This window comes from Lotus japonicus, chromosome 2, assembly GCF_012489685.1.
Source record: "Lotus japonicus ecotype B-129 chromosome 2, LjGifu_v1.2".
Taxonomy (NCBI): Eukaryota; Viridiplantae; Streptophyta; class Magnoliopsida; order Fabales; family Fabaceae; genus Lotus; species Lotus japonicus.
In genome coordinates this window covers 79,121,724-79,146,438 of record NC_080042.1, presented here as the reverse complement: position 1 = coordinate 79,146,438, position 24,715 = coordinate 79,121,724, and the positions used below count along the sequence as shown (strand labels likewise).

General features: G+C 35.2%; 3 protein-coding genes across 4 annotated transcripts; 1 reads left to right on the top strand and 2 right to left on the bottom strand.

The window, feature by feature from the left end:
* Positions 1-1,746: 1,746 nt before the first annotated feature.
* On the bottom strand, positions 1,747-3,527 carry LOC130735733 (xyloglucan O-acetyltransferase 1-like). The gene is made up of 2 exons (XM_057587635.1): positions 3,122-3,527; positions 1,747-2,972 (listed from the first exon to the last, which is right to left on the bottom strand). The coding sequence occupies exons 1-2, from the start codon at positions 3,330-3,332 to the stop codon at positions 1,867-1,869; spliced, it is 1,317 nt and encodes a 438-aa protein (XP_057443618.1). The 5' UTR covers positions 3,333-3,527; the 3' UTR covers positions 1,747-1,866.
* A 5,060-nt stretch (positions 3,528-8,587) lies between these two features.
* Positions 8,588-10,479, bottom strand: LOC130739965 (xyloglucan O-acetyltransferase 1-like). Its single transcript, XM_057592442.1, has 2 exons — positions 10,022-10,479; positions 8,588-9,866 (listed from the first exon to the last, which is right to left on the bottom strand). Exons 1-2 carry the CDS (start codon positions 10,317-10,319, stop codon positions 8,761-8,763), a joined length of 1,404 nt encoding a protein of 467 aa, XP_057448425.1. The 5' UTR covers positions 10,320-10,479; the 3' UTR covers positions 8,588-8,760.
* Positions 10,480-18,522: 8,043 nt separating this feature from the next.
* On the top strand, positions 18,523-22,840 carry LOC130739963 (nucleobase-ascorbate transporter 6-like). Of its 2 annotated transcripts, none has more exons than XM_057592438.1 (15): positions 18,523-18,645; positions 18,864-18,991; positions 19,110-19,207; positions 19,322-19,498; positions 19,597-19,697; positions 19,981-20,056; positions 20,159-20,218; positions 20,364-20,548; positions 20,723-20,819; positions 21,325-21,411; positions 21,641-21,699; positions 21,803-21,894; positions 21,982-22,059; positions 22,166-22,326; positions 22,428-22,840. In XM_057592438.1, exons 2-15 carry the CDS (start codon positions 18,880-18,882, stop codon positions 22,644-22,646), a joined length of 1,602 nt encoding a protein of 533 aa, XP_057448421.1. In that variant the 5' UTR covers positions 18,523-18,645; positions 18,864-18,879; the 3' UTR covers positions 22,647-22,840. The 2 variants fall into 2 exon arrangements, with proteins under 2 accessions (XP_057448421.1, XP_057448422.1); XM_057592439.1 differs by lacking the exon at positions 18,523-18,645 and adding an exon at positions 18,654-18,761.
* The last annotated feature ends 1,875 nt before the right edge of the window (positions 22,841-24,715 follow it).

The following is a 24,715-nucleotide window of genomic DNA, read 5'->3' as shown; positions in this document are numbered from 1 at the left end:
CCAAAGGTAATATCATCTTAAATGGAAAGATAAGGTAGTTTGTGTACAATTTGATGAACAGGCTCTAATTTATAGCGACCAGTCAAGATGTTTTAAACTCAAGTCAGTTTTGGAGGAAATCATAAATTATGATAATTTAGTTGCCTCAGATTCATTCAAGTCATTGATCAGCTGATGATATATTGTTCTTTGTTCTCTGAATTAAAAAATTAGATACTAAATTGGATAAAGCAAACTATTTTTCTTCTAAGTATCTCCAAAACTGAGTTGCTTGATGCCTCTGCCTTCGTTCTTGCTTCCACTTGACATATCAGTTCTGCTCTTAGATTCATTTCCTTTGACACTCCGAGTCTCGATTGTTAATATCAAAATGCAAACAAACAAGACGTCTAAAATACATAATGTGACAGATTTATATTTGTTGGACTATATCATTTCTTTTAAACTTTACATTGACAGATTCACTCAATTTATATAGTTGATGTGGCCTACATTAACCATAGTCATTCAAAGAAAAATGCTTGTGGTTGTAGGTACTAGGTAGCATTCTGATTTTCATTTTTTCTTGAGAAGGCTGTTATCAATCTATCTACTTGCAGGGTTCTCAAGATTTTTTTTACCTAATAATACTTTTACTGTCGAAAAAATATAAAGACCAAGTGATGTGTTTAAAAACTTGGTTCTTATAGTTAACATCTTTAGATGCTTCAGAATGGAGTGCTCAAGAAATTTTTGGGATATATTTTGCACCCTACAAATAATGTGCTAGAAACTGCTTTATATCTATGTGTGTTATCCTGTCCCCAAAATATCTGTGGTAATTGACCATTATTTTCATTCACCTCCTAATTTTTTTTCTTTTGCTTTCAAGGAGTGGTCATTGAGGGTAACAACCCAAATGCTGTTAAAGAACCTGGATTTGGTTATATGACTGCCTTCCTTTACGTGGTTTGCTTTGCTGGCCTCTTTGTCTTGATTTCGCCCAGAAAGGTATATACTCTGTAGTGTATCCTATTTTGTCCAACATTTTTTGGATGTCTTTTACTGCTAATATAGAATTTGCTAAAACCACTCATCTATTAATTGGCACCTTGATTGTTTATTCAGTTTGAGTTGCTTGTTATAAATCTCACAGAAGTCAACAAGACTGCACCAAAATCTCAGTGGCTTATTGCAGTTTCTTCTGGAATGCTTTATTTTTGTGAAATGCTTTGATGAGTTGTTTAAGAGATGAGTTAAATCAGAAATAAGTTTAATGATGAAATTTCTCTGCAATGGTCAGACTAGGTCACAATTGAATGTTGAAAGTAATAGAGGAAGTGTTGGTGAAGTTGTTCTGAAGAAAGGGCTAACCAAATGGCATTCGGGCAACCAAATCAGCTTGGTTTCACCAAGTTAATGATCATTTTTAGTTAGACAAACAGTCCCTATTTCATGCTGTAATATGAATGAGGTATCCTTTTTATTCATTACATAGTTTGTAATGATGAGGTGTAAAACTTATGCATGTTTTATTGTCTTCAATGGGGATTTGATACTACCCTTGCCTGATAGCACAAGACTTAGGATTTTCTCATTATTTAAAACTGGCTCTGTCAGTTTTACCCTTTAAACTGGCTTTTTAGGTGAAACTATAAAAAACTGGTTCTAAAAATGAAGAATATATATGAAGTTAATGGCAGAAAAAGAGAAGTATAAGGAGAATGAGCGATCAATCATTCTTCAAATTAAATTTCTCTACATTACATACTGAAATTTAAACAAAAAATGCTCTTTTAAAATGCAATATCCATCACCTCCATAGTGGAAACATTGAGATAATATATTAACAGTATATATGAGGAGAGGAATAGCTCATTCTTCTCTCTAAGGCTGTTTCTCCCACTTCTTCATAATCTCCAGTAAAATCCCATTCCAGGTGTCGATAGGCCCCGGCAAACACCAATGAACACAATCACTGTGCACATCCTTTGGTAACCCTTTAGCAAATGGGAAAGGTTTCCTATGCAGACCAGGATGGCCATCTGGTCTCAACAATGCCAACTGGGATATATCAAATACCTCGAATCTAAGGCCTCCAAATGCATTGGCTTTTGCCTTAGCACTTTCCACTTCTTCTATCTCAATCCTTGTGAACTCAGTTTCCACTCTTCCAAGTTGCTTCTTCTCCTCCCTATAAGGCTCTTTCTTAGGACAAATACCACCCTTGTGCCAATCACCTTCAAAATGAGCTGGTGAAAATGTTTTCACAATCACATCAATTCCATTTCTTTTAGCAGTAGCAGAAGCCTTCCTCTCAATTATGCTATTAAGAGTAGTCCTTAATGCCTTTCTTATTGGAACAGAAAAATCAATCTCTGTATGGTTAAGATCAGTACATCCTAGGCTACCCAAAACTGAATGACCCTCATAGAAAACTGCAGGACTCAGAAACCAATGCCCAAATGAAACCACAATCAAGTCTATTTGATCCACATCCCTTGCCCATCTCTCATTGGCTTGATCCAAGTACATTGTATTGTAATATGACCCTTCATCTGATTTTTCAATACCATGTACCAGAAAGGGGGACCAATACAAGGAAAAGTTTGCATTGTGAGATGGAAAGTGCCATCGACGGTCTTCACGGTCACCATCCTTGCCGTTTCGGTAGACAAGGTCAGGGGCAGAATCAGTGGCCAACATGCAAAGAAGGGACTCTAATTGGTTCCTTGCAAGAGAATCCCCAACAAAAGCTATGTGCTTGTTCTCAATTAGTTGCAGAAAAGTGTGAGGTTCAAACCTTGGAAGATAGCATTTACTTGGTTTCCATCTCCAGTAAAGATAGCCAGAGTCAGGCCTGCCATTCTTGATGCAATTCTGGCCATCTCTGATGGCACCACATGTTGTAGCATTGTACAAAGGTCCATTCATGTCGCGGACCCAATCACCATTATAGTAGTTACATGAGTTCTCATAAGCCTTGTGCTCTTCTGCAGAAAGATTAATTAAAAAACAAAAATAACTCCAGTAAGCCAACCATAACAAGCTCTTAACTTATTATTTCTTAGTTGCTAATTACAGTTTTAAACAAGTAAACAACCCACCAGCAATAGCAATTCTAAAGCTTAAATTCACATACCTGCAGAAGAAGATGGTGGAGGAGGAGAAAGAGAAGAGTTGAAAGTGATGATGGTGTTGGATTGAAGAAGCTGAATTGTTGGAAATGGAGTTAAGGACAGGAGGTAGAAGGATATAGAGAGCAGAGTCAGGGGAAACAAAGCATAGAATGTTAAGTGAAGAATTCTCTTAGTAAGGGAGAGGAATTTGTCATTGAAAGGCTTTCTTCCCATTTTCAAATCCTTCTTCTTTCTTTTCAGTTTTGTGGTGAGTGTAGAAAAAACAGATTAACATCGGTTAACTGCAGTTTAATCAAGGGTAAAGGAAACTATCATAAATTCATAATACTTATTTATTAAATATTGACGTTTTTACAAATGTCATATTTATTAGATCGGAATATTATGGCGGTTTTCTTGATGAATATAAAGCAGTTATAACTAATTAATTAAACGTACAAATTATAAATACAATTTTAAAAGTCTATACATAATCAGTGTTAATTACAAATTTGTCATTTTGTACTTCACATGGCACTATAAAGAAAGAAAAATAATACAGTAATTTTGTGGCAGACATTGTCAATTTGTGGGGGGCTCAAGTAGCAATTTGTGAAGATGTCCCGCAGGTACATCTATATCTCCATAGCTTTTTAATTTCTAAGTTCTAATGTACCCTGCTCTTAAAAATACCTACTAAATTCAAACCTAAACACATTAATTTCAAAGTACTAGCATTATAAGTTTCAAAAAAAAAAGTACTAGTATTATAATAATAGTAGTACTTTATTTCTTGTCTGTTAATTTTGGATGATTGTTGCAAATTAGTGCCGTTGATTGGGAATACACCAATGGTGTACCTTAACAAAGTTACAGAAGGCTGTGTGGCAAACGTTGCTGCAAAACTTGACTCAATGGAGCCCTGCCCAAGTGTCAAGGCCAGGTAATAGCTACTCATTCTCTTCCAATTTCTTTGTTATCACTCTGAAAAACAACCAATGCCATCTTGGATTCAGTGTTTTGGATAGTTGTTAGCAGAATTTATTCTACTAAAATTGCATGTGATAAACATGATTTAATATAGTGTTATTTAAATTTAGGCTTAAATACTCTAGAGGTCCCTGAAATTGTGTGGCGTATGAAAATAAGTCCCTGAAAAAAAAATTCCGATTTCGGATCCCTGGAATTTTTTTTTTAATCAAAATAAGTCCCTACCCGTGTTTCATGCTTATGTGGCTCATTTTTTACACAATCACAATTTCCACGTGGATTTTTTTATTTTATTTTATGCCAAGTGTGTTAATGATTTACAAAAACCCAGAAAAACATCATAAAAAACCCAGAAGAAACCTTTCCTCCTTCTTCATCTTGGCACGGTACTGACGTAAGCTTTGAAACTGGCAAATGAACTCATCCACCATATCCCAAAGCCACTAATTCGGAAGCTGCATGTTAACGACGCCGTGGAGGACGACCTGGAAGTGGGAGCAGTACTTATCCTAGGAATCAATCCGTTAAAACTCATTTTCTCTTCTCCACCAATAGATATGCCTCTTCTCTTCTCCACCCACAAACCCATTTTCTCAAAACCCATAACCATCACCCTCTTCTCTTCGTCGACCACCCCAAGATCTGCATAGTCGCTGAAAACGACCTCAACCACGATGACATTGCCAACGAGCTTGGCTTGCTCTCAGATCTCGCGCTCTTCCATGTCAACTCCAACAGGTTCTGTGGGACAAGTTATGGGTTTTGGGGTGTGGGTTTCGATGGGTTGGGGTTATGGGTTTTGAGGCTCTGATTGCTGGGAGAAGAGGGAGAACCAAGTTTTATGTCTCAGTAGCTGTTTGAATTTTAAATTTAAGTTGTTAGTTTGAAGTTGTTATTTAAATTTGAATAAGTCCTAATTCTGTTAGGATGATTAGTTAGACTATCTTTGAATTTGTTTAGAGTATCTTCTGTTAGTATTTCAAATTTTGCAGATTTCTAGTCAGTTTGTTAGTTACTCTTTACCTTTAAAAGAGCAAGTTCTGATTAATAAAAAATCTGTCTTCCATCATAAATATTTCTCTTCTCTTTCACGTTAAAAAAAACCAACAAAGTGGTATCTAGAGCCATCTTCTTACGGACCTGTGAACATGGATGCTGAATCAAATTTCTCCAAAGTTGCACCTCCAGTCTTTGATGGAGAAAACTACGATCTATGGGCTGTCAAGATGGAGGCTTACCTAGAGGCTTTGGATCTTTGGGAAGCTATAGAAGAGGATTATGAAGTCGTTCCGCTGCCTGCCAATCCTACCATGGCCCAGATCAAGAGTCACAAGGAGAAAAAAACCCGGAAAGCAAAGGCAAAATCATGCCTTTTTGCTGGTGTTTCATCAACCATCTTCACAAGGATCATGAGTCTCAAATCAGCGAAAGCAATTTGGGATTATTTGAAGGAGGAGTATGTTGGAGATGAAAGAATAAGAAGCATGCAAGTGCTCAATTTAATGAGAGAATTTGAGATGCAGAAGATGAAAGAGTCTGAGACAATCAAGGAATACTCAGAAAAATTGTTAGATATTGCTAACAAAGTAAGGCTGCTTGGAAGTGCGTTTGCTGATTCAAGAATTGTTGAAAAAATTCTGGTAACAGTTCCTGAGAGGTATGAAGCGTCTATTGCCTCACTTGAGAATACGAAGGATCTTTCTAAAATCACTTTGGCAGAAGTGATGCATGCATTGCAAGCCCAAGAACAACGAAGGCTGATGAGAGAAGATCGTGTTGTCGAAGGTGCTTTTGCAGCAAAGCATCATGATAATGGATCCAAAAGAAATAATTCTATTAAGAAGAACCAACCAACCAGTTGTGAGAATTTTCCAAACAACCAAAACAATGACAGAGGTAGAAAAAATTATCCACCTTGTCATCATTGCGGAAAGATGGGTCACCCACCGTTCAGATGTTGGAGAAGGCCAGATGCAAAATGCAGCAAGTGCAACGAGATGGGGCATGAAGCTGTAATTTGTAGAGACAAAATCCAGGAAAGTGCAAATGAAGCAAAAAATGCGCAAGAGGAGGAAGAAGACGTGCTATTTGTTGCTACTTGCTTCTCTAGTAATAATTCTTGTGAATCTTGGTTGATTGACAGTGGTTGTACTAATCACATGGCCAATGACAAAGAGTTGTTCAAGAGTTTGGACAACACCAAAGTCAAATGGGTCAGAATCGGGAATGGCGAAAAAATTCCAGTAAAAGGCAAGGGGACAGTAGCTATAGAAAGCTACACAGGTACAAAAATTCTCTCTGATGTTTTGTATGTACCTGAAATTACTAAAAACTTGCTTAGTATTGGACAGTTGCTTGAGAAAGACTTCAAAGTTATCTTTGAAGATAAAAGCTGCATAGTTAAAGATCCAGAAGGCCTTGAAATGTTCAAGGTAAAAATGAGGAGCAAGACTTTTTCATTTGATTCAATAAAGGAGGAGAAAATTGCATTTCATGGTGATTTGGCCAACGAGCCTGTCACACTTCTTAGTGAAGGTGACGACGAAGAGAAAAAGAAAGGGAAAGCCAATTGCAACAACGACAACAGGGGTGTTACTGTTGAAGATGATGGTGGTGTTTTTGCAGCCACTGAGGTTTTGGGTCGCCAGCCAAAAGATAAAGAGCCTGAAGGTCATGTTCATGTGCCAGGACCTCAAGGAACAGATCAAAATCCAAAACTACCTAATGAGAGTCCTCCATGTCATCACATGTACCCTACACATTACTATGTTCATCCACTTCCTGCTTTTATTTACAACAACTATAGTGTGGCGTATTTTGCACCTCCGCTACCATATTCTTATGCATACGTGATGTGTCCATGGAATGGAAGCGAACCTGCCGGAGCACATATTCCAGTATGGTTGACTTTTTGAACTTTGAGAAGTTAGAAGTTTCCAGCTACTGATCCAAGAAGGAGTGTTGAAATTATGTCTCAGTAGCTGTTTGAATTTTAAATTTAAGTTGTTAGTTTGAAGTTGTTATTTAAATTTGAATAAGTCCTAATTCTGTTAGGATGATTAGTTAGACTATCTTTGAATTTGTTTAGAGTATCTTCTGTTAGTATTTCAAATTTTGCAGATTTCTAGTCAGTTTGTTAGTTACTCTTTACCTTTAAAAGAGCAAGTTCTGATTAATAAAAAATCTGCCTTCCATCATAAATATTTCTCTTCTCTTTCACGTTAAAAAAAACCAACAGTTTTGGGGTGTGGGTTTCGATGGGTTGGGGTTATGGGTTTTGAGGCTCTGATTGCTGGGAGAAGAGGGAGAACCAAGTTCTGATGCGGGTTGCTGGGAGAAGAGGGAGAACCAGAAGAAGTTGAAGGTTGAAGGTTTCGATGGTGGCTGGTGGTGGTGCGGTGGGGTGCGAAGGTTTCGGGGTGGGGGCTGGTGGTGGTGCGGTGGAGAGAGGAGCAAAAGAAGTTGAAGGTTTTGAAGGTTTCTGGAAGTATGAAGAAGAGGATTGAGGAAGATGGAAAGTTAAAAGAAAATTAAAATTAAAAGAAGAAGTCCACGTGGAAATTGTGATTGTGTAAAAAATGAGCCACATAAGCATAAAACACGGGTAGGGACCTATTTTGATTAAAAAAAAATCCCAAGGATCCGAAATCGAAAAAAAAAATTCAGGGACTTATTTTCGTACGCCACACAATTTCAGGGACCTCCCGAGTATTTAAGCCTTAAATTTATATACCTCTATGGAAAAAATGGTTCTCATAAATAAAATGGTCTAAATGTTCTTGGAAATTATTTTCCCATCGTACCATTTGTTGTAAGGTAATGTTATGAAAGTCACTTGTAAACCTCATAAGTCATAATTGATTATGTTTAATGAAGAAGTAGTTATTTGTTGGGTAAAATAGAATTAGTTTTATAGAATTGATTCTGCTTCATTGATACACCCAAACATCATTTCAACTACTAGAGTTGTTGATTATGCTTTTGAAATATGCTCTGATACTATCTTGGATTGGCCAGGAATCTTATTTTTTTTGCCATTGACCATTGCACATCTATAGCTATTTATTGGTAGGAAATCAAAGCACCCTTAAAGAGCTGCAAAATACTACTCGTCAGTAGGCACCTTGCAACATTAATCTAAAACATGGAGAGACAATTTATAACATTTTGTAATTAAAAACTTCAGTTAGGTGGAATGACACGTTGAACAGTGATTATTTTATTCATATTATTTATGATATGTTGCATGTTGATATCCTTCACTCTTCTAAATATAAAAGGGCAAATTTCATGGATAGCGACTGTATGTTACTGTAATAGTGTCCATCAAGCTTTCTGAATTTGAGGTCTACTCTTTTAGTTGCTTTCAAACTCAAAATTGAACCTTTTTGTTTTGGTGAAAACAGAAAGCTGATACTTAGAAGTGAAAACCACTTTCATCAATATACACAGTATGTCAATGGCAGAAAAAAAGAAAGTAAGGAGAATGAACATATTAATAGTATATATCAGGAGAGGATTAGCTCATTCTTCAATTAAAACATCTCTTCATTACATACTGAAATTTAAACAAAAAATGCTCTTCTAAAATGCAATACCCATCACCTAAATGGTGAAAAGATTGAAGTATAAATAATATATTAACATTATATATGAGGAGAGGAATAGCTCATTATTCTCTCTGTGGCTGCTCCTCCCACTTCTTCATCATCTGGAGTAAAATCTCATTCCATGTGTCTATGGGCCCTGGCAAACACCAATGAACACAATCATTCTGCACATGCTCTGGAACCCCATTAGCAAATGGAAAATATTTCATATAAGGACCAGGATGGCCATCTGGTCTCAACAATGCCAATTGGGTTATATCCATCACCTCAAATCTAAACCCTCCTAATTCATTGGCTTTTGCCTTAGCATTTTCCACTTCTTCCATCTCAATCCTTCTAATCTCAATTTCCATTCCTCCAAGTTGCTTCTCCTCTTTCATATAAGGCTTAGTCTTTGAACAAGTTCCAGCCTTATCCCAGTCACCTTCAAAATGATCTGGTGAAAATGTTTTCACAATCACATCAATTTTATTTCCATTAGCAGTAGCCGTAGAAACCTTCCTTTCAATGATGCTATTAAGAGTAGTTCTTAAAGCCTTTCTCAATGGAACATAAAAATCAGTCTCAATGTGATTAAGATCAGGACAGTTTAGGCTACCCAAAACAGAACCACCCTCATAGAAAACTCCAGGGATCAAAAACCAATGCCCAAATGAAACCACAATCAAGTCTATTTGATCCACATCCCTTGCCCATCTCTCATTGGCTTGATCCAAATACATTGTGTTGTAATATGACCCTTCATCTGATCTTTCAACACCATGTACCAGAAAGGGGGACCAATACATCGACAAGTTTGCATTGTGAGAAGGAAAGTGCCACCGACGGTTGTCCTTGCCAATTCTGTAGACAAGTTTTGGCGTCGAAGCAGTGGCTAACATGCAAAGAAGGGACTCTATTTGGTTCCTAGCTAAAGAATCCCCAACAAAAGCTACATGCTTGTTCTCAATGAGTTTGAGAAAAGTGTGAGGTTCAAACCTTGGAAGATTGCACTCACTAGGTTTCCATCTCCAGTAAAGATAGCCAGAGTCAGGCCTGCCATTGGTGAAACAATTCTCACTTTCTTTGATCGTACCGCATGTCGTAGCATTGTACAAAGGGCCACTCATGTCATGAACCCAATCACCATTAAAGTAGTCACATGAGTTCTCAGAAGCCTTATCATTTTCTGCAAAATGATTAACAAGAACAAAAATATAAGTCTAGTAAACCAACAATAACAAGTCTTAGTTGCTAATTTCATTTTTTTAAGACAAAACCCACCACCTGGTATAGCAATTGTAGAGTTTAATTTAAACAAGATGAAGTTATGCTTGCACATACCTGCAGAAGAAGGTAGAGAAGGATCAGAAGGAGAAGGTGTAGAAGGTGAAGGAAGAGGAAGAGAAGAAGGTAGAGGAGGAGAAGCAGAAGGTGTACTAGAAGAGGAAGAAAGAGAAGAGTGGTAAGTGATGATGGTGTTTGAATGGAGAAGCTCAGTTGCTGAAAATGGAGTTAAGTACAGGAGGTACAAGTATATAGAAACCAGAGTCAGTGGTAGCAGAGTATACAGAGTTAAGGGGAGAATTCTCTTAGTGAGGGAGATGGATTTATGATCATTGAAGAGGTTTTTGCTTCCCATGTTCAAATCCTTCTTCTTTCTTTTCAGTTTTGTGTTGTTGACTGCTGAGAAGAAGAATGTAGAAGAAACTGGTTATTGTGCAATGTGCACTGTGCAATGTGAAAGTCAAGAGAGGAAGATGAGACCCTCCATGTCTTTTGTGTCACACAAAAGAGTTATATTAAATGTATCATTCAATTTCCAGGATATGTGGATCTTCAAGACCTCATTAATTTCCTTAGTACTAGTACTATTCAATTGTTGTCCCTTGTTCCTAATTTAATGAAGAGATAATGACAGGAGATGAGACATGTCTCCATAGTCCATATGCAAAGTTGTAAAGCTTGAGAGAATGAATGATTAACATTGAGTTAATTAATAAAACATGTTAATTAATCATTGATACATTCTTATTTTCTTACCACTTTTTTTACCTCTGCGGCATTTTTGGTGGTCGGGTTTGGCCCTACAAGGTTTGTTTTTATTCACTTTTCTTTCACTTTTTATTCTTTTTCTCTAATCTTTTTTTAACTTTTGTAAAAGTGGTAGTTTAGTTTCTTCTCTTTAAGAGAGTGAAAGCCTAAAATGCTGTGATGAGTTAATCTTTCTCTTCAGATGGTTGATAAGTGAACATGAACACAAGGGCCATTGTTCCCTGTTCAAAAACGGCACTTTGAAAGGACAAATTCTCAATTGAGTCAATGATTAAATTCAAAAACTATAGTTTTTTTATATATTTATATCCCAATGTGAATAGAGTTGTTATTCCAAAATCATGTTATACCAAAATTGAGTCAATTTTTTATGTTTATATCCATACATACTTCATCTCGTTTTTAATATGTCGATCAATATTTAGTTTTTCCCATATAATTAACAAGTCTGAGATGCTTAATGCCTCAAGCGACCATCGGTCCCATGTTTAATTTAATCATTCAAGTAGCTATGCAGTTCTTTAGTCAGATTCAAATAAAGTCTGCATAAAGTTGAATTCTCCTTTAGTTTAACATAAAATTAAAAATAATTAACACGTGATAGGTATATTAATATGTCCAGCCCTGTCAAAAAAAAAATATTAATATGTCCAGCACATAATTTAGTTTTTTAACAAATATGAGATGCTTAACACCTCAAACCACCATTTGTACCTATTTTAAATTTAGATGTACAATTCTTGATTTCAGATCTAAATGTGAACCAACTTTAAATGTGAAATCACAAAGTTCTTTGCATTTAAATTTTATAAGTAATTATACTTAATTATTCAAATGAAATAATTATTTTAAACTCATTTTTAACACCAATTATTTTAATATTGATTTTCAAATTAATTTACCAAAATATAAAGGCTTAATTGCACTTTTGATCCCTTAAGTATCATGATTGTGCGATTTCAATCCCTGATCTTCAAAACGAGCGATTTGAATCCTAAAATTTTCAATTTGTGCAAATCAGGTCCCTCCGTCAAATAGATAACGGAAATTGCATATGTGTCACTCATTAAATGATGTGGATCTGACATTGGGCTCCACTTGAATGCCATGTAAGTAATAAATAAATAAAAAAGGAAATTAAAACATATATAAAAACTTAAAATTAAATACGGTAAAAAAAACCCCAAAATCCACAAATCAACCCCACCACCACCGTTCTGCTTCATCTTCTCCCTCCCTCTCACCTAAAAAACCCTAAAATTCCCAATTCCAAGGCTGCAACCTCTTGTGAGGATTAAGGCTCTGTAGCCAATGGAAAGGGGTGAGAACATGGGAAACGATGGTCCCAAGATCCACCAGATCCGGCCCAAGATCCTCCACGACAAGTCCCTCATGGTGTGGTTCACGGTGCAGAGCGATGGTCGGGCTACAGTAGCCTTGAGGCAGTGCGATGCAGATCTGGGTTGAGGCTTGGTGATCGATGGCGCGGTGGTTCCCAACGGGATGTGCTCTCTGGCCCGCGGCGAACATGGAGAGGTCGACCTCATCTGCGATGGTGCTCGGAGGTTGGGGGTTCTCGCTGAGGAGATGGTGTTGTGGTGGTGGTTCTGCTGTTGAGGGAGGAGTAAGATCAATTCTGGGCAGAGATGAGGAGGGATTAGGGAAGAGGAGGGATCTGGGTTGAAGTTGTATTTCTGGATTTTTTTCATTCTGGGTTTTTTTCACTCAGGAAAACGTTGTTTGGGTTTTGGGTCTTCTGTATTATTCTGCTTCTGGATTTTGCAGTGGTGAAGAGGGGGGAGGGAGGAGAGGAGGAGGGGTTGAGTTTGGGGCTTTTGTGGTTGAAGAGGAAGTTGGTGAAGATGGAGGAGAGGAGGGATTGATGAAGCTTGAAGAAGAAAGAGATTTTTTTTATCAGCTGAAGAAGAAGGAGATGGATGGAAAAAAAGGGTAAAAAAATTAATGCTTAAGTGGAATAAAATTAATAATTTTTTCTTAATAAAAATGTCATCTCAGTCGTTTCCGTTATCTGTTTGACGGAAATCAGACGGAGGGACCTGATTTGCACAAATTGAAAATTTTAGGATTCAAATCGCTCGTTTTGAAGATTAGGGATTGAAATCGCACAATCATAATACTTAAGGGATCAAAAGTGCAATTAAGCCAAATATAAATCATCTCTTTCAAAATTTAAAACCAAAAATAAATAAAGGAATGGTTATTTAGATTTTAATTTTTTTTTCGAAAGGAGAATGAATATATTGATATATAAAAAATGTTTGACCAACCTTCTCAAGTAGGTGAATTGGTACAAACTGAAACAGAATCTATATACTTTAGAAAAGAGGAAGATTGTGAGCCCCACCTTCATGACTTGGCACTCCAAGAATTACTCTTAACCACCCCCCTCTTTGCATGACAAGTGTCACCTTCTGATTGTTTTGGACCAAAATAGTAGAAGCCCACATTAATTTCAGTTTTTTTATGGAGGCCCATTAATCAAAGTCATTTGAATGATGATTTTGTTTTTATTGTTTTATAACCTCTAATTAATTGCATTCAAAAATATTCGAATTCTTTGTAGGCATGGAAAAGGTAATTTAGTTTTTGAATATGAATCTTCAAACTATTTTTAAAATGGATATTCACAGCCTTCAATTTGAGATTCAGCACCTGCACTGAATGAGTATTTAATTGTGTTCATTCTGTTAACGAAAAAAAGTCAAGGAATTTGAAGTGTGTTAATTCTGCTCAGCAAGTCACGAACAGGGTGAGCAATTCTGCTGGGGAAGTAAAGAAAATAAAGAAATTAATTCTTGAAAGAAATTAATATGATTTGCAAAAAATGTCAAACCTTAAATACTGTAATAACACAATTAAAAGCGTTTTTCCTATTTTTCCTTAATAGCTCATCAGAATGAGTAGTTCACATGAAATGCAAGGTACTTAGTGCATTTAATTGGTGTTAATTTTGCTTATAAAAAAGTATACAAATTGGTGTTAATTTTGCTTACAAAAAAGTCAAGAATTAAAATGAATTAAAACAATTCAAACCTAATGAATTTAATTCACGTTCCGCCTTCAATTTTGGTCTATAATAATTAATTTATATACAGAACATTGAGATGAAAAAAAAAATGAAACTTTGATTACGCATATTTCAAATACAATCCATCGTTATTTTTTTTTTCCTTTTTTAAGATGAATATACCAGTAACCCTAATTCTCAAATTCCTATATAAATCACCTCATGCTATTCTTCAACTTCATCATTTATTCCCACCAACTATTAGCTTTGAAATATACTTTGTTCTAATGGCAATCGACGATCTCGCCACCATCGATGCCTCAAAAGAGAACTGGTCTACTGTTGCAAAGGTGAACCGATGTTTTACGTTCTTTTGCTTAAACTATAAATCGCTTACGTTCTCCTTTTATTGAATTTCAGGGTTGTAAGATTCATGCTTCGGTTAGGAAGACTGATATACCGATTCCAATCTTTGCTAAGTGAAGGACGTGTATATCAGATTTCGTTCTTTGGTGTTGGTGAAAGCGGTCGTGATTTCCGACCAACCTCGCATCCATTCAAGATCAACTTTGATATTCATACATCTGTGCGCTTGGTTCCCAACAAGGCCATCAACTTAAGCCCGTACATTTTTGTGTCAATATCTAATATAATGTTCAAGGATCTTGATACGTCTTTTCTTATAGGTATATACTCTTTTTTAGCCTTTTGATTTTTAAATTACTGTTCTGGGTTTTGGATTAATGTTTCTATGATTTTGCAGATGTGATTGGAATTCTCACTGGTGCAAGTGCTGAACAAGAGTTTGAAAAAGATGGTGGGAAGCAGAAAAGAATTACTATTGAACTTGACCAAGATGGGTACACCCAGTGTTCAAAGCTTATTCATATTTTAGACATCTTTAATTATTAAGTTTTTAAGGTTTTATAATTTCTCATGCGTCTTAATAGGGCTCGGGTTTTATGCGCCATCTTGGATCTGTTGATGCAACTAATGCTGTTGTTGTTGTGAGTTGTGTCAAAATAAAGCCCTTTAAAGGTATTTTAAAGTTTCATATGGTGTCAAATAATTAAAGTGCAGTGACAAATTTTTTTAAAACATTTCTAATTTTTATTTTACAGGTAAGACAAGTCTCCAAAATGTTTATGGAGCTACAAAGGTTCTTTTTAATCCTCTCATAGAAGAAGCTGCCCCCCTCCGAACTCGGTGAGTTCGGTTCTGGTTTTTAAATTACTCTCTTTTTTTCTATTTATATCAAATTATATAATCGCCTATCTTCTAGGTTCTTGAAATCACATGATAATGCGGTGCATGTCATTAGTCCGCTGCAAGATTCTGCAAAAAAATCTACCCCTGAAGATGATTTTCTAAAGCAGAATGATGGGAAAACCATCGAGCAACTCAAAGATCTTGCACAGGTATAGATATGTGTTCATAGCTTTTTATTTTTAAACTTAGTATTTGCATGAAATCAATGCCTGCAATAAAAACCCAATATATTTTCAGAGGGCTCATGAAATTTTTTAATTTTTAAAATCTCATCCGTTTAAATTATTAATAACATATGTTCAATTCCATATCTTTTATACTTACTGAAAAGAGTCTAAAAGTTAAAACACATTACTACTGATTCATCTTTACAATAAATTTAATCGTCGTGCAACGCACGGGTAAAGAACACTAGTACTAGTACTAACAGAAGAAAAAACCATGACAGCAAGGTTTTGCTCAAGATATTATATGCTTTAGAAACATTTAAGAAAAATTATTATTCCATATTATCTCCTTTTCTCCTTCTTTTTTCTTAAAAAAATATCAACATTTTATCTTCTTATAATTATCTTTCGTGTTAACTAATCTTTATGTCCCGGTATGATAAATGAAGTTTAAATATTTGTGAAATGCCACACTTTTAGTCATCGTTGGAGTGATAATTTTGATGAGCTTGTAATTTTTCACCGCGCTAATGTGACATGTTTATGTATCACATGAGCGACCAAATTTAAATTTTATTGTTCCGACATGGCTATTATTAAGACATTAAGAATAGGGAGGATAAGACTTTCTAAAATACTAAGTTTAAGATATTAATAAACATACATTAAATCTAAAACACTAAAGTATTTCAGATGTAATTTTTTACATTAAAAATATTTACTTTTATAAAATTTATGATTTTTTATGTTCCTTGAATTTAACTTACTACATGTAGAGGCTAATAATCATTAAATTAGATTTTAGGTGTTGCTCTGGTACCTTATTAAGATGTGTGAAACCCTTCAGTCTATTATTTAAAATATAGAAGATTAAATCGTAAATTATAAAACTTTATTATGGTAAAACCATGACAAAGTTATTGATAAAATTGTCGGGCACAGCCCACAGTGTAGAGTAGAATTGAAAAAGTTTTTTAAGTGGCTGCATATATGTCATTTTTATTTCACCAAAGTTAATATGGAGTAATTTTTTTTTTGGGTTATGTCCCTGTCGGTAGGCGGATTAAAATGTCTCAAATGGAAAAGCCACGTGATTCTCGAGCTCAATATCATTACAAAACTTACTAGTTGTAATTAATAGTTATTTTTACACCACAAAGCTTGCTTGCTCTAAATTAACCATTTAAATTTTTAAATACTGTAAACACAACAGAGAAAAATAAATAACCAGCAACAATAAAACAAAACAATAGAAAATTTGATTTCAAATGACAAATCCGGATGCTCCAGTTGAGCCTTTTTTTAGCCTCTGTAGAAATATTATAGGGTAATGATAGTTGTGCTAACATGCTTAATGGAACTTTAAAAAAAAAACATGCTTAATGGAAGTTAAACTCTGATCTTGCCATTGTGTTATGAAATGCATAGAGTAACGCACTTTGCCTTATTGGGTCAAGTAGGAGAACAAATTGTTCCAAACTCTCTTTTTTGGTCCATGATTCAAACAAAGTGAGCTCAGTGGTACTAGTCTTCAACCACAAGGTGTATCTTTTTGCAATTTGGATTCAGATCCAATCCTTCACTAAGCCCAATTTCAAATCTTAAGGACAACGTGAAAGAAGTTCCTAACCTCCGTTGGCATTTAGTTGAAGTTATTTGAAAAACAAAATGCAAATGACACTTCTTTTTCTGTTTGTCAGACGCGGTGAAAGGAAAATTTGAGGGGGTCTAGTGGGTCACATAGGCAAAGGAATAAAATCTCTTGATGGAGACAAAAAGTTTCTAGGTGCACCCATCTCGTTTCTTCATTCCACAAAATTTTTTAAATTTATTTGGTCTAAGCTGGAATTGATATATAGTCTTACTATGAAATTTTTATTTTATTTGAATTATTGTTTTTTAAATTCAAATATAATTATCACGTAACAAATTGATGGATTTTAGTTCATTGTGTAAAAAAATTACATTGTCAATGCATAACAATCAAATTACTATTCTTTATTTATTTTAACAATTTCCCAAAGGTACTTATTTAAAATTTAAGTTCACAAGTGGGATTAATTACTACATGTCAATTGTCAAGCAACAAAATTCCCTAAAGGAAAAAAGTCAGACCTCAAACGTCAACTTTCATAAATGTTAGAGGCAACCATTGCCACTGACGTACTAGATTTGTCCTTACTGATATTGTATCATCAATGTTCAATTGACCTACATGGCTTGGGATACATGCCTTTAACCACCATGTTCATTCAAGGTGAGAAATTTTCTCAGGAACCAGCAAGCTATCCTCGTAAATGGATATGGTTTAATAATAAATTAGAATCACCTATTACTTTCTTTTCCCTCTATAATAATAAGATTTTCAAAAATTTCACCTTAATATTAATATAGGTCACTAGAAAATAATGAGAATAACCTAATCCTTGAGTGACACTTCGTCACTCCCCACAATACGTTATGTGTGATTTCAACATAAATGTAATGGACTTCCACAGTCACATGGGAGAAGATTTCCTATGTGGCTGTGGAAGTCCATTACACGTGTAAAATGGTTCATACGTGTAAAAGTAATGGACTAAATGGTAGAAAACAAAACATGCTACTTGTGCAAGGTCAAATTTTATTTTAGTACAACCAAAACCTTCTAAATTCCAATTAAATGACTCATTTAACTGTGCACTGTATAGTAGTAAGAACTTTGACCAAATATATTTACAATGTTTAAGTTAGTAAAGTAATGTGTCTAACTTTCTTTAATTTCAAATTATTTTTTAACTTTCATCAAAATTCTCATGACCCTGATCAAAAGAACGGTAATTTTTATTTTCAAATTAGGGGGGGTCATGGTAAAAATGACAACTTTTGACCATTTGTGTCCATAACTTAGGGTAGGACAAGAGGTGGCAACTGGCAAGGGAAACTTCCTATATGCTGAACTTGGTGATAGAGGGGTGGTTGTGACTTGTGAACTTCAAATTAATTAAATTTCCAGAAATGTTACTAGTAGGATATTTGCTAATTATACTAAATAAGTAGTATTTGCTAAATACACTAAAGTAAAGCTGAGATCAATAAATGTGAAGGGGGTGATGCTTTTAATGAAGACTTTATTATTTATTAATTTGTTGAATTCAAGAAAGTCTTAACTTTTTTTTTTACAAACCCGATATTTCTGTTTAAGTTAGAATGGTATCTGATCAACGCGTTTCGCGGTAAAAAAATACTTAACCATTAACACTAATGTAATTATTTTTAAAAAAATGGAATTAAAATAATGTAAATGGAAGCAATAGAACTGAGGTGTTCTTTTTTGGTGACAGAGTCTTTTGGTTTCTTACTTGCTTAGGAAGGGACTACTATTATAGCTTCTTTTGCTTTTTCCCACACCTTCACACAACCCTTGCATTTGCTGCATTGCATTACTCTCAAACGTTTCTGACAACAAGGTGTGTCACCTTTATCATGCTCAATGTCCTTTTATAAATTTCCTTCTCCCAAAAGAAAAGTGTTCATTTTCCTCGTCGTCTTGTTTTCCCTACTGTCTCTGTTATCATCATTCTAGGTTTTGTTGAAACAAAAAACCTCAAAAGCTGTTAGAACTTTGTTGTTGTCCCCTTTTTGCTCTGTTGGGTTCTGAAATTTTTTGGGGTTTCGGTTGTTCTAGGTGCATTTGAAGAAGAATGGCAGGAGGAGGAGCTGCACCACCACCTAAGCAGGATGAGCTTCAGCCACACCCTGTGAAAGATCAGCTGCCAAATGTTTCATATTGCATCACAAGTCCCCCTCCATGGCGTGAGTTCACTGCTCCATTCAAACCATTTTTGAAACTTACCCTTTTTTCATGGTTGATTATCAGCAATAGTGTATTTTCTTCTGACTGAATCTAGAATTTTACTGTTAATCAATGAAGCGGAGGCTATACTGCTTGGTTTCCAACATTACTTGGTGATGCTTGGCACAACTGTTTTGATTCCCAGCGCTCTAGTTCCCCAGATGGGAGGAAGAAATGTAAGTTTTGACAAGGAAAGAGGAAAAGAAAAGGAAAATGATTTGCTATTATGTTGTGTGGTTTCCTATTTTCTAAGTCTGATAAATCTCTGAATTGTGGTTGTGGTTTAATAGGAAGAGAAAGCATTGGTGATTCAGACTCTGCTGTTCGTGGCTGGCATAAACACACTGTGCCAGACATCGTTTGGGACTCGTTTACCTGCAGTTATGGGAGCATCATATACCTATGTGCCAACTACCATTTCAATTATTTTGGCTGGTCGCTACACGGACATTGTGGATCCTATAGAGGTTGGTTCTATCGAAGCTGCTTGTTTTTTTTTTTACTGCTTTTCCATTTTTGTTATATCACCATCCTTGTTTAACTGATTTGTGGTAAAAAAATGCAGAAATTTGCGAGGATAATGCGTGGAACGCAGGGCGCGATTATGATTGCTTCAGCCCTCCAGATTATTCTTGGCTTTAGTGGCCTGTGGCGAGTTGTAGTGAGGTTGGTTCATCTCAGGATACTAAAAATAATTCCTTCTTCTTATCAGTCACAATGTGCTTTGTCAGATGTTAAGCAATGTTTTTTTTTCTTAAATTTACTTGTATGGTTTAGGTCTAGTTCTTTTATAATGTGTACTATCCCCCTCTTCGTATGGTAACTCCCAATTAGTGATTATGAATTCTTGTGGAAATCAAATGCAATTACACTGATATATTGGATTTTACCTAATCTGAGAGCCATAACTCATTGCATTTGGTTAATAATTTGTTATATTTTTGTTTAGGTTCTTGAGCCCTCTCTCGGCTGTTCCCTTGGTTGCTCTGTCTGGCTTTGGACTTTATGAGTTGGGCTTTCCTATGGTATGCATATTTGCAACAAGACTAGTGCTTATTTCTTTCCTAAGTTTATGAATTATAATTGGTATCATTCACATTTCCCTGGTTATGTCTTTTGAATTCTAGCTTGCAAAATGTGTGGAGATTGGGCTACCACAAATCATAATCCTACTAGCATTTTCACAGGTGATTTATAACTTCTGTGATGCTAAATTCGATTCTGAGTGCCTTACACCCACCTCGTATGAAATTTTGTTAACTCCAATTATCTTTTTCTTTGTTTCCTCAATTTTAATGTTATATTCTAAAGTAGTGGTGTTTCTTTGCACAGTACATTCCTCATCTGATGAAAGGAGATAAGCATATCTTTGATCGATTTGCAGTTATATTCTCAGTCGCAATTGTGTGGCTTTATGCTTACATTCTCACCGTGGGTGGAGCTTATAAAAATGCAGAGCAGACAACTCAGGATACTTGCAGAACTGACCGTGCTGGAATCATAGGTGCCGCACCATGGTAAGGGTCTTGTGGTTTTTCTAATAATAAGAATTATTTGTTCATTATCTAGCTGTGTATTTCGGGGGACACAGTTGATGAAACTTGATATTTAGATCATCTTAGATGACAGTAAAAAAAGGATTCAATTTGGTTAACTCCCAAGTATTGCTGCTGACAAAATATATTAATCAGGATTAGAGTTCCATATCCTTTCCAATGGGGAACTCCAACATTTCATGCTGGCGAGTGTTTTGCTATGATGGCTGCTTCATTTGTTGCTCTAGTTGAGGTTTGTTATTGTTATGCTTGTAAAGTAGATATGAATTGCTGAATATGTGCAGTGAATTCTGAATTTTGTGCTTTCTCTAGAAGCTTATAGTCGTGATTAACATATTGTCCTCAATGTCCTGCAAGTTTTTGGGCTAGAATCTGCAATATTTTCCTAATTTTTTTAAAAATATATAGAAAACTTGGAGTTGAGGCAGAAGTGACAATATATGTTTCTCAATAGTCTAGTAATTCCCTTTTTCTGAATTAACACATGAATAACTAAGTGAGTCTCTCCTCAAAATATAGTATATTGAAGATATAAGGTGATATTTACAGATATAGTCACTTTTAAGAATTTTAATATGACTTCATCCAACTTGGTCTAGACAAATATTATGAAAAGTAGTATAATCGTGGGAGTGCATGATCCTCCTCAGTCCTCCCTTTCTTTCTTTCTCATTTCTATTCAGTTTGTTGCATGCTTATATAATGGCTCTTTCTCACATCATTTCAATTTTCTACAGTCAACTGGTGCTTTTATTGCTGTTTCAAGGTATGCAAGTGCAACTCCAGTGCCACCTTCGGTTCTTAGCCGTGGTGTTGGTTGGCAGGTAAATAGAATTTAGGAAATGAAATTATTTTTCTTTATGTGATTTCTAAATCATAAGATCCAACATTTTAAAATTATTTCTGCAATGAAACATTAATGAATGTCAACATGAATACTGAGTTGCTGTTCATATTCAAGCCTTGTCGTTTTTCTTCTTGCGATAATTTTCTGCGATAATTTTGTTTTCTTATTGCTTGTGATCATCATTAACTAGTAGTCTTGTGAATCAGGGATTAGGAATTCTCATATCTGGGGCATTTGGGACAGGGAGTGCATCATCAGTTTCTGTGTAAGATTCTTGATAAAAACTCCCATGTGCTGGGGATATAATTTTTCTTAATAAGAATAGTATACTTGAATCATTTATAAGAAACATTTTTTCTTTTCCCTAGAGAGAATGCTGGACTCTTAGCTTTGACACGAGTTGGTAGCCGAAGAGTTGTTCAAATATCAGCTGGATTCATGATCTTTTTCTCCATACTCGGTAAGCTTATAAGACTGGTAATTCTGATGTTATTATTTTTCTCTCCTTGGTGAACCGATGTACTTACTATGAAGTGGTTATATGCAGGAAAATTTGGAGCTGTGTTTGCTTCAATCCCTATGCCAATTGTTGCAGCTTTGTATTGCCTTTTCTTTGCCTATGTTGGTATGCATGATCAAATCAAGAATCTTCCATTCTCTTCTCATATTTTCCTTCAAGTTTGAGTATTCACCCCTTTTCTTCATTTGCTTTTTGTTTTCCTACAACACAGGTTCTGCAGGCCTCAGTTTCCTTCAGTTTTGCAATTTGAACAGCTTCAGAACTAAATTCATCTTGGGATTCTCCATTTTCATGGGCTTCTCTATACCACAATACTTCAAGGAGTACACAGCGCTAAAGCACTATGGTCCTGTACACACCCATGCTAGATGGGTATCCAGCTTCTCTTCTTAATCTTATTGTTGAATGTGCATTCTTTTTTATATTAGTTGTTAAAACTTAGAAGAACTAATTCCATGTTCTCTTTTTGGCAGTTCAATGACATGATCAATGTCCCTTTCTCATCAGAAGCATTTGTTGCTGGATCATTGGCACTGTTCTTGGATGCCACATTGCGCAAGAATGACAGCCAAACTCGTAAAGACAGAGGTGCGCACTGGTGGGACAGGTTCAGATCATACAAGACAGATACAAGAAGTGAGGAGTTTTACTCCCTACCCTTCAATCTTAACAAGTTCTTCCCTTCTGTGTGACTGGATTGGTGAAGTCATAAGACATGCACTCTACAAAGTCTCATTGTGGGTACTACATGTTATCTAGCTTGGAAGTCTTCAATATCTTCATTCTTAACCGTTAATCAATGTTGTAAATGAATACCTTTGTTTTTGCCTCAGCTTCTTTGCTGTGAAGCTAATAGCTAATTCTCTGCCCTTTAACTTCTTAGAAAGCTTTCCCCACCATCTAGTGAACTCTGAGATTTAGATGGAATGGTTATTTTTCTTTTGGTACAAAATGGAATAGTTATCGAATAGTATAAAATGCTTAATAGTTATGGGCTTGAACTTTGTGAAGTATAGTACTCCGAGATTTATTTGTTTAGACTTTGATACTTACAACACTGATTGATGTAAATTCCAATGTAGGCTTTAACATATAGACCAAAACACAAAACACTGTCTACAACCCAATTTAAATCACTGATCCACCTTTGGATTATTTTTCAGTTTACTTGTAATGGAGAGAAGCCACTTCCCCAAGCTTAGAGTCAATTTTGAGTTAAAGAAAGCATATAAAAAAGAATCCTTTTAGTTACAAACAACTTGTTAAAATCAAGCTATTTGTAAGTGATATGAATTGCCAATTAATATTGTATTATGCGGTTTGAAACAATTGTAACATCACGGATGAATCTTATAAGGAGGTGTCAACTTGGGTTGACACGACTAACTTAAAGTTATAGATTTAATTTTCACATCCTAATAGATTAAGAGTTCAAACCTCTTTGGTTCAATAAAAATTCAATTGGTGCAATCTTAGTAATCCCATGACACTCCTACCTATGGCCACATAGAGTGAGCTTATGCTAATCTCCCCGATACATCGCTAGACCGTGGATGTTTTATTTGTTATACCATTTTGGGAATTGATTTTAATAGCACTCATTTGGACATTCATATCATCTTCTGCGCTTTCAATTATTTTATAAGTATGAAATGTATAATTTGTGTTTTACACTTATATTAAGTGTGATGTGTAATTGATTCCCACATGTGCCATGTGCCATAGATTTAGGTGGGGAAAAAAAAGTTACATTAGAATGAATTCCTCATCAGCTTTCATTAGGAAAAAAAAAATTGCTAGAGAAAGGGTTACACCCTACCCTAGACATCGGAACACTGAAAAGGACTCGAAAAAAGGCCAAATTCGATTCACGTGCGGTATTTTTTTATTGCACACCCTCCAATTACCCTTGGATAGTTGACAATTGAGATATTACCATGTAAGTAAAAAATTGATATTTTGTGAGACAGCTCAAAAAGGCTGATCCAGATCAGAGTTCTTTTATAAACTACATGAACTTTTTAATATAAAATAACTTTTTCAATAAGAAAAGGTCTAAAGTAAGGTCATGTCTGGGCCAAAACCACGTATGATAGTTCATCTTGAATGGTTAGACTGATTAATTAATTACTAAATATTGAAGCCCATTTGAGTTATTCACTTTACTTACCTAATGTTAGAAACACACACCATCAGAACCAGAAGGATGAAAAGATATGTTCACGAAAGAAAACAAGAACGCCCCAGGTTAATTTTGGCAGTAATAGTTGATAACCATCACCATTAATGGTTTCCATGTCTATTGTTAACAGAGCTTTTAGCTTGGTCTAAAGATTCTTGATTTAGACATCTAAAATCTCTCTGTATATCCGTGACCAGGTACGGATTTGAGTTAATAATAATATCATAAAAAAATTCAGATTTTTTGAGCTAATTCCCATAATAAGCCATTGCTTATTCAGATTAGCCACATCTTGGTCGGTTGAAAAAACCTATTTCATTTGACCATTTAATTTGTGTAGTTTACAATAAAAAAATATATTTACTTTCAAAAAAATATATTTGATTATACTTTTGTAATTACAAATCCAAATTAAGTTATACTATAAATACAAGTTCATGAAGAAAAATAACTGTTTTATTTCATACAAATTACAAATATCAAGAATTTGCTACTAATTATTGAATGTACTGATATATTAACGACAATGTATTAGTCTAGTGATACATAAATGTACCAGATGGGACATGGGACTCGGCG